Source organism: Oncorhynchus masou, chromosome 25, assembly GCF_036934945.1.
Source record: "Oncorhynchus masou masou isolate Uvic2021 chromosome 25, UVic_Omas_1.1, whole genome shotgun sequence".
NCBI lineage: Eukaryota > Metazoa > Chordata > Actinopteri > Salmoniformes > Salmonidae > Oncorhynchus > Oncorhynchus masou.
Window position 1 is genome coordinate 6,055,451 of NC_088236.1, and position 17,325 is coordinate 6,072,775.

Below are 17,325 nucleotides of genomic sequence, written 5' to 3' on the forward strand. Positions count from 1 at the left end.
GTATCTGTGTGTATTGATGTGTATCTGTGTGTATTGATGTGTATATGTGTGCATTGATGTGTATCTGTGTGCATTGATGTGTATCAGTGTGTATTTGTGTGTATTGATGTGTATCTGTGTGTTTTGATGTGGATCTGTGTGTATTGATGTGTATTGATGTGGATCTGTGTGTATTGATGTGGATCTGTGTGCATTGATGTGTATCTGTGTGTATTGATGTGTATCTGTGTGTATTGATGTGTATTTGTGTGTATTGATGTGTATCTGTGTGCGTTGATGTGTATCTGTGTGTATTGATGTGTATCTGTGTGTATTGATGTGGATCTGTGTGTATTGATGTGTATCTGTGTGTATTGATGTGGATCTGTGTGGATCTGTGTGTATTGATGTGGAACTGTCTGTGTTGATGTGTATCTGTCTGTGTTGATGTGTATCTGTGCGTTGATGTGTATCTGTGTGCGTTGATGTGTATCTGTGTGCGTTGATGTGTATCTGTGTGCGTTGATGTGTATCTGTGTGCGTTGATGTGTATCTGTGTGCGTTGATGTGTATCTGTGTGCGTTGATGTGTATCTGTGTGGATCTGTGTGCGTTGATGTGTATCTGTGTGCGTTGATGTGTATCTGTGTGCGTTGATGTGTATCTGTGTGTGTTGATGTGTATCTGTGTGCATTGATGTGTATCTGTGTGTATCTGTGTGTATTGATGTGTATCTGTGTGTGTTGATGTGGATCTGTCTGTGTTGTGTTTCCAGATGGAAGAACTGGCGGATCCGAGGGGTTCTGTCTCTGGCCATGATATCAGGATTCTTTATGGTCATCTACCTGGGACCCACCATGCTCATATTAGTGGTATGAGGCTTTATAACAACACCATGCTCATATTAGTGGTACGAGGCTTCATAACAACACCATGCTCATATTAGTGGTACGAGGCTTCATAACAACACCATGCTCATATTAGTGGTACGAGGCTTCATAACAACACCATGCTCATATTAGTGGTACGAGGCTTCATAACAACACCATGCTCATATTAGTGGTACGAGGCTTCATAGCAACACCATGTTCATATTAGTGGTACGAGGCTTTATAACAACACCATGCTCATATTAGTGGTGCGAGGCTTCATAACAACACCATGCTCATATTAGTGGTATGAGGCTTCATAACAACACCATGCTCATATTAGTGGTACGAGGCTTCATAACACCATGTTCATATTAGTGGTACGAGGTTTCATAACAACACGATGCTCATATTAGTGGTACGAGGCTTCATAACACCATGTTCATATTAGTGGTACGAGGCTTCATAACACCATGTTCATATTAGTGGTACGAGGCTTCATAACAACACCATGTTCATATTAGTGGTACGAGGCTTTATAACACCATGTTCATATTAGTGGTACGAGGCTTCATAACACCATGCTCATATTAGTGGTACGAGGCTTTATAACAACACCATGTTCATATTAGTGGTACGAGGCTTCATAACAACACCATGCTCATATTAGTGGTACGAGGCTTTATAACAACACCATGCTCATATTAGTGGTACGAGGCTTCATAACAACACCATGCTCATATTAGTGGTACGAGGCTTCATAACACCATGCTCATATTAGTGGTACGAGGCTTCATAACAGCACCATGCTCATATTAGTGGTACGAGGCTTTATAACAACACCATGCTCATATTAGTGGTACGAGGCTTCATAACAACACCATGCTCATATTAGTGGTACGAGGCTTCATAACAACACCATGCTCATATTAGTGGTACGAGGCTTTATAACAACACCATGCTCATATTAGTGGTACGAGGCTTCATAACAACACCATGCTCATATTAGTGGTACGAGGCTTCATAACAACACCATGCTCATATTAGTGGTACGAGGCTTCATAACAACACCATGCTCATATTAGTGGTACGAGGCTTCATAACAACACCATGCTCATATTAGTGGTACGAGGCTTCATAACACCATGCTCATATTAGTGGTACGAGGCTTCATAACACCATGTTCATATTAGTGGTACAAGGCTTTATAACACCATGTTCATATTAGTGGTACGAGGCTTTATAACACAATGTTCATATTAGTGGTACGAGGCTTCATAACATCATGCTCATATTAGTGGTACGAGGCTTCATAACATCATGCTCATATTAGTGGTACAAGGCTTTATAACACCATGCTCATATTAGTGGTACGAGGCTTTATAACACCATGCTCATATTAGTGGTAGGTGGTAACTCCGCCTGGGTGGGTAGGTGGAAACCCCCCCTGGCTGGGTAGGTGGGTAACCCCCCCTGGGTGGGTAGGTGGGTAACTCCCCCTGGGTGGGTAGGTGGTTAACTCCCCCTGGCTGGGTAGGTGGGTAACTCCCCCTGGGTGGGTAGGTGGGTAACTCCCCCTGGGTGGGTAGGTGGTTAACTCCCCCTGGGTGGGTAGGTGGTTAACTCCCCCTGGGTGGGTAGGTGGTTAACTCCCCCTGGGTGGGTAGGTGGTTAACTCCCCCTGGGTGGGTAGGTGGTTAACTCCACCTGGGTGGGTAGGTGGTAACTCCCCCTGGCTGGGTAGGTGGTAACTCCCCCTGGCTGGGTAGGTGGTAACCAGTGGTTAACTCTTCCTGGGTAGGTAGGGGGTAACTCTTCCTGGGTGGGTAGGTGGTTAACTCCCCCTGGGTGGGTAGGTGGTTAACTCCCCCTGGGTGGGTAGGTGGTTAACTCCCCCTGGGTGGGTAGGTGGTTAACTCCCCCTGGGTGGGTAGGTGGTTAACTCCCCCTGGGTGGGTAGGGGGTAACTCTTCCTGGGTAGGTAGGGGGTAACTCTTCCTGGGTGGGTAGGTGGTAACTCTTCCTGTGTAGGTAGGTGGTAACCAGGGGTAACTACATGTGATTCTCTCTCCTTGGTAGGTGATGACCATCCAGATCAAGTGTTTTCAGGAGATCATTGATATCGGCTACAGAGTCTACCATTCCTACGAGCTGCCCTGGTTCAGGACACTCAGCTGGTGAGGACATTGTATCTACACGGAAGAAAAATATAAACGCAACAGACAACAATTTCAAAGATTTTACTGAGTTACAGTTCATCAGGAAATCAGTCCAATTGACACTAATTCATTAGGCCCTAATCTATGGATTTCACATGACTGGGAATACAGATATGCATCTGTTGGTTACAGAGACCTTTAAAAAGGTAGGGGCGTGGATCAGATAACCAGTCAGTATCTGGTGTGACCACCATTTGCCTCATTCAGCGTGACACATCTCCTTCTCATAGAGTTGATCAGGCTGTTGATTGTGACCTGTGGAATGTTGTCCCACTCCTCTTCAATGGCTGTGCGAAGTTTCTGGATATTGGCGGGAACTGGAACATTCTGTTGTACACGTCGATCCAGAGCATCCCAAACATGCTCAATGGGTGACATGTCTGGTGGGTATGCAGGCCACGTAAGAACTGGGACATTTTCAGCTTCCAGGAATTGTGTCCAGATCCTTGCAACATGGGGCCGTGCATTAGCATACTGAGACATGAGGTGATGGAGGCGGATGAATGGTACGACAATGGGCCTCAGGATCTCATCACGGTATCTCCGTGCATTCAAATTTCCATTGATTTAAATGCAATTGTGTTCGTTGTCCGTAGCATATACCCGCTCATACCATAACCCCACCACCACCATGGGTCACTCTGTTCACACCGTTGACATCAGCAAACCACTCGCCTACACAACGCCCTACACGCTGTCTGCCATGGACAGTTGAAACCGGGATTCATCCGTGAAGAGCACACGACTACAGCGTACCAGTGACCATCATGCAGGTCTCTGGCAACAGCTCTGGTGGACATTCCTGCAAGTCAGCATGCCAATCGCACGCTCCCTCAAAACTTGAGACATCAGTGGCATTGTGTTGTGTGACAAAACTATACATTTTAGAGTGACCTTTTATTGTCTCCAGCACAGGGTGCACCTGTGGAATGATAATGCTGTTTAATCAGCTTCTTGATATGCCGCACCTGTCAGGTGGATGGATTATCTTGGCAAAGGAGAAATGCTCACTAACAGGGATGTAAACAAATTTGTGTGCAAAATTTGAGAAAAATAAGCTTTTTGTGCGTATGGAACATTTCAGGGATATTTTTTTTCAGCTCATGAAACATGAGACCAACACTTTACATGTTGCCTTTATATTGTTGTTCAGTGTATCTCGATCTCTCCTCTCTCCCCCCCCCCTCTATTTCACCCATCTCTCTCTTTCTGGTTCCCTACGGTCCCTACCCTCTCTCTCTTTTTTATGTTTCCCAATGTTCTCTCTCTTTCCCTACGATCTCTCTCTCTCCCTCACGTCCCTCTCTCTGCTCTGCCTCTGTCTAAAATGCTGCCTAGTGTTACTCTGCAGGTAATAGTGTGAATATAGAGTGGCCCTCTCCCCTTTTGAGTTTTACATTTCTGTACAGCAGAGCAGCTTTAGTGCACATTGTTTTGTTTTTAAAATATTTTTCTTATTTTATTTCAGTTTACAAAATAGTTTCTAATTTTAGTTTCAGTTTACCATAATAACCTTGGCACACAACACACACTCACACACCAGTCAAGCCAACCCTGAACAAAGGCCACTGCAATGAAGCCCTCTCAACCAAACCTTATCACTCACACAACCAAACTTTAACCTTGATATCCAACAAATATGTGAGGTAAAAAACACACCTTAAACCAATGGAAGGATTACAATATCCTTCCTCTGTTTTTCCAGGAACTTTAGGTTACTTTTTGATTTGTGTTGAACTGATTGATACTGAATATATAGGGCCTATGTGATACAAAACACACACATTTAAAGAGAGAACTACATATTCACAGTATCCATCTTTGTTTGTTTGTCTTCCAGGTACTTCCTGATTTGTGTGAATTATTTCTTCTACGGTGAGACGTTGGCGGAGTACTTTGGTGCGTTGGTTCAGAGAGAGGATTCACTCCAGTTCCTGGTCCGATACCATCGCTTCATCTCCTTCACTCTCTACCTGGCAGGTGAGCCTCGGTGGAGCATCGATACAGCATGTGCTGTGTTTAATATAGAAGAAGAAGAAGAAGAAGAAGAAGACGACAGACAGCGCATTAGGAAAGTATTCAGACCCCTTGTGTATTTTTGCATATTTTGTTACGTTAGTCTTATTCTAAAATGGGTTCAATTGTCCCCCTCCATCAATGTACACACAATACCCCATAATGACAAAGCAAAAACATTTTTTTTAAATATATATTTACAAAAGTATAAAAATAAAATCACATTTACATAAGTATGCAGACCCTTTACTCAGTACTGTATTGAAGCACTTTTGGCAGCGATTACAGCCTCAAGTCTTCTTGGGTATGATGCTACAAGCTTGGCACACCTGTATTTGGGGAGTTTCTCCCATTCTTCTCTGCAGATCCTCTCAAGCTCTGTCAGGTTGGATGAGGGGCGTCGCTGCACAGGGTTCAAGTCCGGGCTCTGGCTGGGAAACTCAAGGACAATCAGGTCACAGCCATGAAAACTCCTGCGTTGTCTTGGCTGTGTGCTTAGGGTCGTTGTCCTATTGGAAGGTGAACCTTTTCCCCATTCTGAGGTGTTGAGCACTCTGGAGCAGATTTTCATCAAGGATCTCTCTGTACTTTGCTCTGTTCATCTTTCCCTCGATACAGACTTGTCTCCAAGTCTCTGCCGCTGAAAAACATACCCACATCATGATGCTGCCACCACCATGCTTCACCGTAGGGATGGTTCCAGGTTTTCCTCCAGATGTGACGCTTGGCATTCAGGCCAAAGAGTTCAATCTTGGTTTCATCAAACCAATAAATATTTTTCCTTATGATCTGAGTCCTTTTAGGTGCCTTTTGGCAAACTCCAAGCGGCTTGTCATGTGCCTTTTACTGAGGAGTGGCTTCCATCTGACCACTCTACCATAAAGGCCTGATTGGTGGAGTGTTGCAGAGATAGTTGTCCTTCTGAAATGTTCTCCCATCTCCACAAAGGAACTCTGGAGCTCTGTCAGAGTGACCATCGGGTTCTTGGTCACCTCCCTGACCAAGGCCCTTCTCCCCTGATTGCTCAGTTTTGCCGGGCGGCCAGCTCTAGGAAGAGTCTTGGTGGTTCCAAACTTCTTCCATTTAAGAATGATGGAGGCCACTGTGATCTTGGGGACCTACAATGTTGCAGACATTCTTTGGTACCCTTCAACCAGATCTATGCCTCAATACAATCCTGTCTCGGTGCGCTACGGACAATTCCTTCAACCTAAATTTGCAAAGAAATGTCTAAACTTGTTTTCACTCTGTCATTATGGGGGACTCTGTATATAGATTGTTGAGGAACATTTTATTTAATCAATTTTAGAATAAAGCTGTAACGTGACAAAATGTGGAAAAGGTCAAGGGGTCTGAATACTTTCCTAATGCACTGTATGTCTATGCCATTTAGCAGGACTTTTTCCATACATTTGTTTTGCATATATTTTCCATATAGGAAACCCTTTAACGTTTAACATAGAGAATAACGGCGTCTTCGTAGCCATTTTATCATGTTTGTTGTGTATCAGAAAATCAACAAAACCCTCTACACCAATCAGAATCGAGTATTCAGCTAATGCAACATGTTATCTCTATAGCCACAGTACAACAGATCTGTATAGACGTAAGTGTTATATATACAGTGGGGCAGTTCTCCCACTTAAAAAGATGAGAGGCCTGCAATTTTCATCATAGGTACACTTCAACTATGAGGTGAAAAAAAAATCCAGAAAATCACATTGTAGGATTTTTTATGAATTTATTTGTAAATTATGGTGGAAAATAAGTATTTGGTCAATAACAAAAGTTTATCTCAATACTTTGTTATATACCCTTTGTTGGCAATGACAGAGGTCAAACGTCTTTTTCACAAGGTTGTCACACACTGTTGCTGGTATTTTGGCCCATTCCTCCATGCAGATCTCCTCTAGAGCAGTGATGTTTTGGGGCTGTTGCTGGGCAACACGGACTTTCAACTCCCTCCAAAGATTTTCTATGGGGTTGAGATCTGGAGACTGGCTAGGCCACTCCAGGACCTTGAAATGCTTCTTACGAAGCCACTCCTTCGTTGCCCGGGCGGTGTGTTTGGGATCATTGTCATGCTGAAAGACCCAGCCACGTTTCATCTTCAATACAGGTAACGAGTGGAGGACAGAGGAGCCTCTTCAAGTTGTTACAGGTCTGTGAGAGCCAGAAATCTTGGTTGTTTGTTGGTGACCAAATACTTATTTTCCACCATAATTTGCAAATAAATTCATAAAAAATCCTACAATTTGATTTTTCTGGATTTTTTCCCCCTAACTTTGTCTGTCATAGTTGAAGTGCACCTATGATGAAAATTGCAGGCCTCTCTCATCGTTTTAAGTGGGAGAACTTGCACAATTGGTGGCTGACTAAATACTTTTTTTGCCCCACTGTATATATACACATATACACACTCAATGACCAGTTTTATTAGGTATCTAGGACTGGGTTGGATCCCACCTCCCAGAACAGCCTGAATTATTCGGGGCATTCTACAAAGGTGTCAAAAATGTTCCGCAGGGATGTTGGTCCATGCTGACGCGATGGCATCACACATTTGCTGCAAATTGGACGGCGGAACATTCATGCTGCCGTCAGCCCGTTCCATCCCCTCTGTAGGGTTAAGGTCTGGGGACTGACCAGCCGTGTGTTTCCACGCCTCCTGTGTTGGCTTCCCCACTGGAGACCATTCTTGTTTTTATCTGATTGGAAGCCTGGTGTGGTCGTCTCCTGCAATAGCCAATCCGTGACAAGGATCGATGAGTTGTGCGTTCTGAGATGGCGTTCTAAACACCACTGTTGTACTACGCTGTTATTGGTCTGTTTGTTATTGGTCTGTTTGTTATTGGTCTGTTTGTTATTGGTCTGTTTGTTATTGGTCTGTTTGTTATTGGTCTGTTTGTTATTGGTCTGTTTGTTATTGGTCTGTTTGTTATTGGTCTGTTTTTATATTGGTCTGTTTTTATATTGGTCTGTTTGTTATTGGTCTGTTTGTTATTGGTCTGTTTGTTATTGGTCTGTTTTTATATTGGTCTGTTTGTTATTGGTCTGTTTGTTATTGGTCTGTTTGTTATTGGTCTGTTTTTATATTGGTCTGTTTTTATATTGGTCTGTTTGTTATTGGTCTGTTTGTTATTGGTCTGTTTTTATATTGGTCTGTTTTTATATTGGTCTGTTTGTTATTGGTCTGTTTGTTATTGGTCTCTTTGTTATTGGTCTCTTTGTTATTGGTCTGTTTTTATATTGGTCTGTTTGTTATTGGTCTCTTTGTTATTGGTCTGTTTTTATATTGGTCTGTTTGTTATTGGTCTGTTTGTGTATTGGTCTGTTTGCTATTGGTCTGTTTGCTATTGGTCTGTTTGCTATTGCTCTGTTTGCTATTGCTCTGTTTGCTATTGCTCTGTTTGCTATTGCTCTGTTTGCTATTGCTCTGTTTGCTATTGGTCTGTTTGTTATTGCTCTGTTTGCTATTGCTCTGTTTGCTATTGCTCTGTTTGCTATTGCTCTGTTTGCTATTGCTCTGTTTGCTATTGCTCTGTTTGCTATTTCTCTGTTTGCTATTGCTCTGTTTGCTATTGCTCTGTTTGCTATTGCTCTGTTTGCTATCGCTCTGTTTGCTATCGCTCTGTTTGCTATCGCTCTGTTTGCTATCGCTCTGTTTGCTATCGCTCTGTTTGCTATCGCTCTGTTTGCTATCGCTCTGTTTGCTATCGCTCTGTTTGCTATCGCTCTGTTTGCTATTGCTCTGTTTGTTATTGGTCAATGATCCGTTTCCACTGCCGCTTATGTTTTTATTGGTTGTCGTAAAACCCTGGACACTGTCGTTGTGAAGAGTCCAGGAGTGCGGCCGTTTTTGAGATACTGGATCCTGGCGTGCCAGGCACCAACTATCATACCACGCTCGTGTTTGCCCATTCTAAACGTTCCATGAAACAGTAACTGAATGCCTCGATGCCTGTCTGCCTGCTTTATACAGCAAGCCACGGCCATGTGACTCACTGTCTGTAGGAGCAAACCATTTCCATGAACGGGGAGGAGTACCTAATAAACTGGCCACTATCTACGTATATGTCTCGCGCTTCCTAATATTGAGTTCCACCCTCCCCTTTTTGCTCTCAGAACAGCCTCAATTCGTCGGACGTGGACTCCACAAGGTGTCGAAAGCGTTCCACAGGGATGCTAGCCGATTTTGTTGATTCCAATGCTTCACACAGTTGTCAAGTTGTCTGGATGTCCTTTGGGTGGCGACACAGAAAACTGTTGAGCGAGGAAAAACCCAGCAGCGTTGCAGGGGATTGACACTCAAACCGGTGCACCTGGCACCTACTACCATACCCCACTCAAAGACACTTCAATATTTTGTGTGTCAGTCAAAAGTAGTGCACTACGTAGGGAATAGGTTGCCATTTGGAAAGAAGCCTTAGTCTGGCTAGTCGATGTTCCTCTCCGGTCCTACTCTCTTCAACGACATCACTACTTGTGTTTATGAGAGGTATTGACATGTTGAATGCACCTGTCTGTTTAAACTACTGGCACACCAGCTCAGACACCCATACATACCCCACAAGACATGCCACCAGAGGTCTCTTCACAGTCCCCAAGTCCAGAACAGACTATGGGAGGTGCACAGTACTACATAGAGCCATGACGACATGGAACTCTATTCCACAGTACTACATAGAGCCATGACGACATGGAACTCTATTCCACAGTACTACATAGAGCCATGACGACATGGAACTCTATTCCACAATACTAAGAGCCATCACTACATGGAACTCTATTCCACAGTACTACATAGAGCCATGACTACATGGAACTCTATTCCACAGTACTACATAGAGCCATGACTACATGGAACTCTATTCCACGGTACGACATGGAACTCTATTCCACAGTACTACATAGAGCCATGACTACATGGAACTCTATTCCACAGTACTACATAGAGCCATGACTACATGGAACTCTATTCCACAGTACTACATAGAGCCATGACTACATGGAACTCTATTCCACGGTACGACATGGAACTCTATTCCACAGTACTACATAGAGCCATGACTACATGGAACTCTATTCCACAGTACTACATAGAGCCATGACTACATGGAACTCTATTCCACAGTACTACATAGAGCCATGACTACATGGAACTCTATTCCACAGTACTACATAGAGCCATGACTACATGGAACTCTATTCCACGGTACGACATGGAACTCTATTCCACAGTACTACATAGAGCCATGACTACATGGAACTCTATTCCACAGTACTACATAGAGCCATGACTACATGGAACTCTATTCCACAGTACTACATAGAGCCACGACTACATGGAACTCTATTCCACAGTACTACATAGAGCCATGACTACATGGAACTCTATTCCACGGTACGACATGGAACTCTATTCCACAGTACTACATAGAGCCATGACTACATGGAACTCTATTCCACAGTACTACATAGAGCCATGACTACATGGAACTCTATTCCACAGTACTACATAGAGCCACGACTACATGGAACTCTATTCCACAGTACTACATAGAGCCACGACTACATGGAACTCTATTCCACAGTACTACATAGAGCCATGACTACATGGAACTCTATTCCACAGTACTACATAGAGCCATGACTACATGGAACTCTATTCCACGGTACGACATGGAACTCTATTCCACAGTACTACATAGAGCCATGACTACATGGAACTCTATTCCACAGTACTACATAGAGCCATGACAACATGGAACTCTATTCCACAGTACTACACAGAGCCATGACTACATGGAACTCTATTCCACAGTACTACATAGAGCCATGACAACATGGAACTCTATTCCACAGTACTACACAGAGCCATGACTACATGGAACTCTATTTCACAGTACTACATAGAGCCATGACTACATGGAACTCTATTCCACAGTACTACACAGAGCCATGACTACATGGAATAGATCACCATCGAGATAAGAAGGTATTTATATACACTTTGTGTCCTGAATGGCACCCTGTTCCTTATAGTGCACTTCTTATGGCCAGAGTCCTATGGGCCCTGGAGTAGTGCACTTCTTATGGCCAGAGTCCTATGGGCCCTGGAGTAGTGCACTTCTTATGGCCAGAGTCCTATGGGTCCTGGAGTAGTGCACTTCTTATGGCCAGAGACCTATGGGTCCTGGAGTAGTGCACTTCTTATGGCCAGAATCTTATGGGTCCTGGAGTAGTGCACTTCTTATGGCCGGAGTCCTATGGGCCCTGGAGTAGTGCACTTCTTATGGCCGGAGTCCTATGGGCCCTGGAGTAGGGCACTTCTTATGGCCAGAGTCCTATGGGCCCTGGTGAAAAGTAGTGCACTTCTTTTGGCCAGAGTCCTATGGGTCCTGGTGAAAAGTAGTGCACTTCTTATGGCCAGAGTCCTATGGGCCCTGGTGAAAAGTAGTGCACTTCTTTTGGCCAGAGTCCTATGGGTCCTGGTGAAAAGTAGTGCACTTCTTTTGGCCAGAGTCCTATGGGTCCTGGTGAAAAGTAGTGCACTTCTTATGGCCAGAGTCCTATGGGCCCTGGTGAAAAGTAGTGCACTTCTTATGGCCAGAGTCCTATGGGCCCTGGTGAAAAGTAGTGCACTTCTTATGGCCAGAGTCCTATGGGCCCTGGTGAAAAGTAGTGCACTTCTTATGGCCAGAGTCCTATGGGCCCTGGTGAAAAGTAGTGCACTTCTTATGGCCAGAGTCCTATGGGCCCTGGTGAAAAGTAGTGCACTTCTTATGACCAGAGTCCTATGGGCCCTGGTGAAAAGTAGTGCACTTCTTATGGCCAGAGTCCTATGGGTCCTGGTGAAAAGTAGTGCACTTCTTATGGCCAGAGTTCTATGGGTCCTGGTGAAAAGTAGTGCACTTCTTATGGCCAGAGTCCTATGGGTCCTGGTGAAAAGTAGTGCACTTCTTATGGCCAGAGTCCTATGGGCCCTGGTGAAAAGTAGTGCACTGTAAAAGGAATAGGGTATCATTTGGGACAGCCAGAATCAGCACATTCGTCCATTTTTAGGATCCTCCCATTTTGTGATATGTGTCGCGTCCCAAACGCACACTCATACACTCCTTTATGTTTTAGATTAGATTGGCGAAAACCCATAGACGCGATGAACGTTTTCATCGACGCCTTCAGCACTAATTATATAGTTCTATTAGCCTGGATTCACGTTGGGTGGTTCTGTCTTCACAACTCAGTGTAACAATGGTCATACGACTCGGCACTATATGGATGTGATGATGATGATGATGATGATGATTCCCCCCTCCCCCACCTTGTACAGAGAAACTGATCGCATGTTATTTGATTTTTCACAGGTTTCTGCATGTTTGTTCTGAGTCTAGTGACGAAACATTACCGGCTGCAGTTTTATATGGTGTGTATGAGTCACGTAACCCTGGATACCACTGACTGACCACCACCATACTGCACACTGCATACCATCCACCATACTGTATACCACACTGAATACCATCCACCATACTGTATACCATCCACCATAATGTATACCACACTGAATACCATCCACCATACTGTATACCATCCACCATACTGTATACCACACTGCATACCATCCACCATAATGTATACCACACTGCATACCATCCACCATACTGTATACCACACTGCATACCATCCACCATACTGTATACCACACTGCATACCATCCACTATACTGTATACCACACTGCTTACCATCCACCGTACTGCACACTGAATACCATCCACCATACTGTATACCACACTGCATACCATCCAACATACTGTATACCACACTGCATACCATCCAGCATACTGTATACCACACTGCATACTTTCCAGCATACTGTATACCACACTATACTATACTGTATACCACACTGCATACCATCCACCATACTGTATACCACACTGCATACCATCCACCATACTGTATACCACACTGCATACTGTATACCACACTGCATACCATCCAGCATACTGTATACCACACTGCATACTTTCCAGCATACTGTATACCACACTGCATACCATCCACCATACTGTATACCACACTGCATACCATCCACCATACTGTATACCACACTGCATACCATCCACCATACTGTATACCACACTGCATACCATCCACCATACTGTATACCACACTGCATACCATCCACCATACTGTATACCACACTGTATACCATCCACCATACTGCACACTGCTTACCATCCAACATACTGCACACTGCATACCATCCAACATACTGTATACCACACTGCATACCATCCACTATACTGTATACCACACTGCATACCATCCAGCATACTGTATACCACACGGAATACCATCCACCATACTGTATACCGCACTGCATACCATCCACCATACTGTATACCACACTGCATACCATCCACCATACTGTATACCACACTGCATACCATCCACCATACTGTATACCACACTGCATACCATCCACCATACTGTATACCACACTGCATACCATCCACCATACTGTATACCACACTGCATACCATCCACCATACTGTATACCACACTGCATACCATCCACCATACTGTATACCACACTGCATACCATCCACCATACTGTATACCACACTGCATACCATCCACCATACTGTATACCACACTGCATACCATCCACCATACTGTATACCACACTGCATACCATCCACCATACTGTATACCACACTGCATACCATCCACCATACTGTATACCACACTGCATACCATCCACCATACTGTATACCGCACTGCATACCATCCACCATACTGTATACCACACTGCATACCATCCACTATACTGTACTGTATACCACACTGCATACCATCCACCGTACTGCACACTGAATACCATCCACCATACTGTATACCACACTGCATACCATCCACCATACTGTATACCACACTGCATACCATCCAGCATACTGTATACCACACTGCATACCATCCACTATACTGTATACCACACTGCATACCATCCACCATACTGTATACCACACTGAATACCATCCACCATACTGTATACCGCACTGCATACCATCAACTATACTGTATACCGCACTGCATACCATCCACTATACTGTATACCACACTGCTTACCATCCACCGTACTGCACACTGAATACCATCCACCATACTGTATACCACACTGCATACCATCCACCATACTGTATACCACACTGCATACCATCCAGCATACTGTATACCACACTGCATACTTTCCAGCATACTGTATACCACACTGCATACCATCCACCATACTGTATACCACACTGCATACCATCCACCATACTGTATACCACACTGCATACCATCCACCATACTGTATACCACACTGCATACCATCCACCATACTGTATACCACACTGTATACCATCTACCATACTGCACACTGCTTACCATCCAACATACTGCACACTGCATACCATCCAACATACTGTATACCACACTGCATACCATCCACTATACTGTATACCACACTGCATACCATCCAGCATACTGTATACCACACGGAATACCATCCACCATACTGTATACCGCACTGCATACCATCAACTATACTGTATACCACACTGCATACCATCCACCATACTGTATACCACACTGCATACCATCCACCATACTGTATACCACACTGCATACCATCCACCATACTGTATACCACACTGCATACCATCCACCATACTGTATACCACACTGTATACCATCCACCATACTGCACACTGCTTACCATCCAACATACTGCACACTGCATACCATCCAACATACTGTATACCACACTGCATACCATCCACTATACTGTATACCACACTGCATACCATCCAGCATACTGTATACCACACTGAATACCATCCACCATACTGTATACCGCACTGCATACCATCAACTATACTGTATACCACACTGCATACCATCCACTATACTGTACTGTATACCACACTGCATACCATCCACCGTACTGCACACTGAATACCATCCACCATACTGTATACCACACTGCATACCATCCACCATACTGTATACCACACTGCATACCATCCAGCATACTGTATACCACACTGCATACCATCCACTATACTGTATACCACACTGCATACCATCAACCATACTGTATACCACACTGAATACCATCCACCATACTGTATACCGCACTGCATACCATCAACTATACTGTATACCGCACTGCATACCATCCACTATACTGTATACCACACTGCTTACCATCCACCGTACTGCACACTGAATACCATCCACCATACTGTATACCACACTGCATACCATCCACCATACTGTATACCACACTGCATACCATCCAGCATACTGTATACCACACTGCATACTTTCCAGCATACTGTATACCACACTGCATACCATCCACCATACTGTATACCACACTGCATACCATCCACCATACTGTATACCACACTGCATACCATCCACCATACTGTATACCACACTGCATACCATCCACCATACTGTATACCACACTGCATACCATCCACCATACTGTATACCACACTGTATACCATCCACCATACTGCACACTGCTTACCATCCAACATACTGCACACTGCATACCATCCAACATACTGTATACCACACTGCATACCATCCACTATACTGTATACCACACTGCATACCATCCAGCATACTGTATACCACATGGAATACCATCCACCATACTGTATACCGCACTGCATACCATCAACTATACTGTATACCACTCTGCATACCATCCACTATACTGTATACCACACTGCATACCATCCACCGTACTGCACACTGAATACCATCCACCATACTGTATACCACACTGCATACCATCCACCATACTGTATACCACACTGCATACCATCCAGCATACTGTATACCACACTGCATACCATCCACCATACTGTATACCACACTGCATACCATCCACCATACTGCACACTGCATACCATCCAACATACTGTATACCACACTGCATACCATCCATCATACTGTATACCACACTGCATACCATCCACCATACTGTATACCACACTGCATACCATCCACCATACTGTATACCACACTGCATACCATCCACCATACTGCACACTGCATACCATCCACCATACTGCACACTGCATACCATCCACCATACTGTATACCACACTGCATACTGTATACCACACTGCATACCATCCCCCATACTGTATACAACCATGCATACCATCCACCATACTGTATACCACACTGCATACCATCCACCATACTGTATACCACACTGCATACCATCCACTATACTGTATACCACACTGCATACCATCCACCATACTGCACACTGCATACCATCCACCATACTGTATACCACACTGCATACCATCCACCATACTGTATACCACACTGCATACCATCCACCATACTGTATACCACACTGCATAACATCCACCATACTGTATACCACACTGCATACCATCCACCATACTGTATACCACACTGCATACCATCCACTATACTGTATACCACACTGCATACCATCCACCATACTGCATACCAACCAATATACTGTATACCACACTGCATACCATCCACCATACTGCATACCATCCACTATACTGTATACCACACTGTATACCATCCACCGTACTGCACACTGCATACCATCCACCATACTGTATACCACGCTGCATACCATCCACCATACTGTATACCACACTGCATACCATCCACCATACTGTATACCACACTGCTTACCATCCACCATACTGTATACCACACTGAATACCATCCACCATACTGTACACCACACTGCATACCATCCACTATACTGTATACCACACTGCATACCATCAACCATACTGTATACCACACTGCATACCATCAACCATACTGTATACCACACTGCATACCATCCACTATACTGTATACCACACTGCATACCATCCACTATACTGTATACCACACTGCATACCATCCACCGTACTGCACACTGCATACCATCCACCATACTGTATACCACGCTGCATACCATCCACCATACTGTATACCACACTGAATACCATCCACCATACTGTATACCACACTGCATACATCCACCATACTGTATACCACGCTGCATACCATCCACCATACTGTATACCACACTGCATACCATCCACCATACTGTATACCACACTACATACCATACTGTATACCACACTGCATACCATCCACTATACTGTATACCACACTGCATACCA

General features: G+C 44.2%; 1 protein-coding gene across 2 annotated transcripts in view; it reads left to right on the plus strand.

The window, feature by feature from the left end:
* The window catches only part of LOC135513709 (phosphatidate cytidylyltransferase 2-like), a 125,252-nt gene that overhangs the window by 28,750 nt on the left and 79,177 nt on the right, over positions 1–17,325 (plus strand). For both annotated transcript variants that reach the window (XR_010451571.1, XM_064936587.1), the window contains exons 3-6: positions 754–850; positions 2,927–3,024; positions 4,907–5,046; positions 12,450–12,508. Coding sequence is in view for 1 of the 2 variants with exons in the window: in XM_064936587.1 (XP_064792659.1) it covers positions 754–850; positions 2,927–3,024; positions 4,907–5,046; positions 12,450–12,508 (394 nt within the window). In the remaining variant the exon portion in view is untranslated. The remainder of the gene's footprint in view (positions 1–753; positions 851–2,926; positions 3,025–4,906; positions 5,047–12,449; positions 12,509–17,325) is intronic.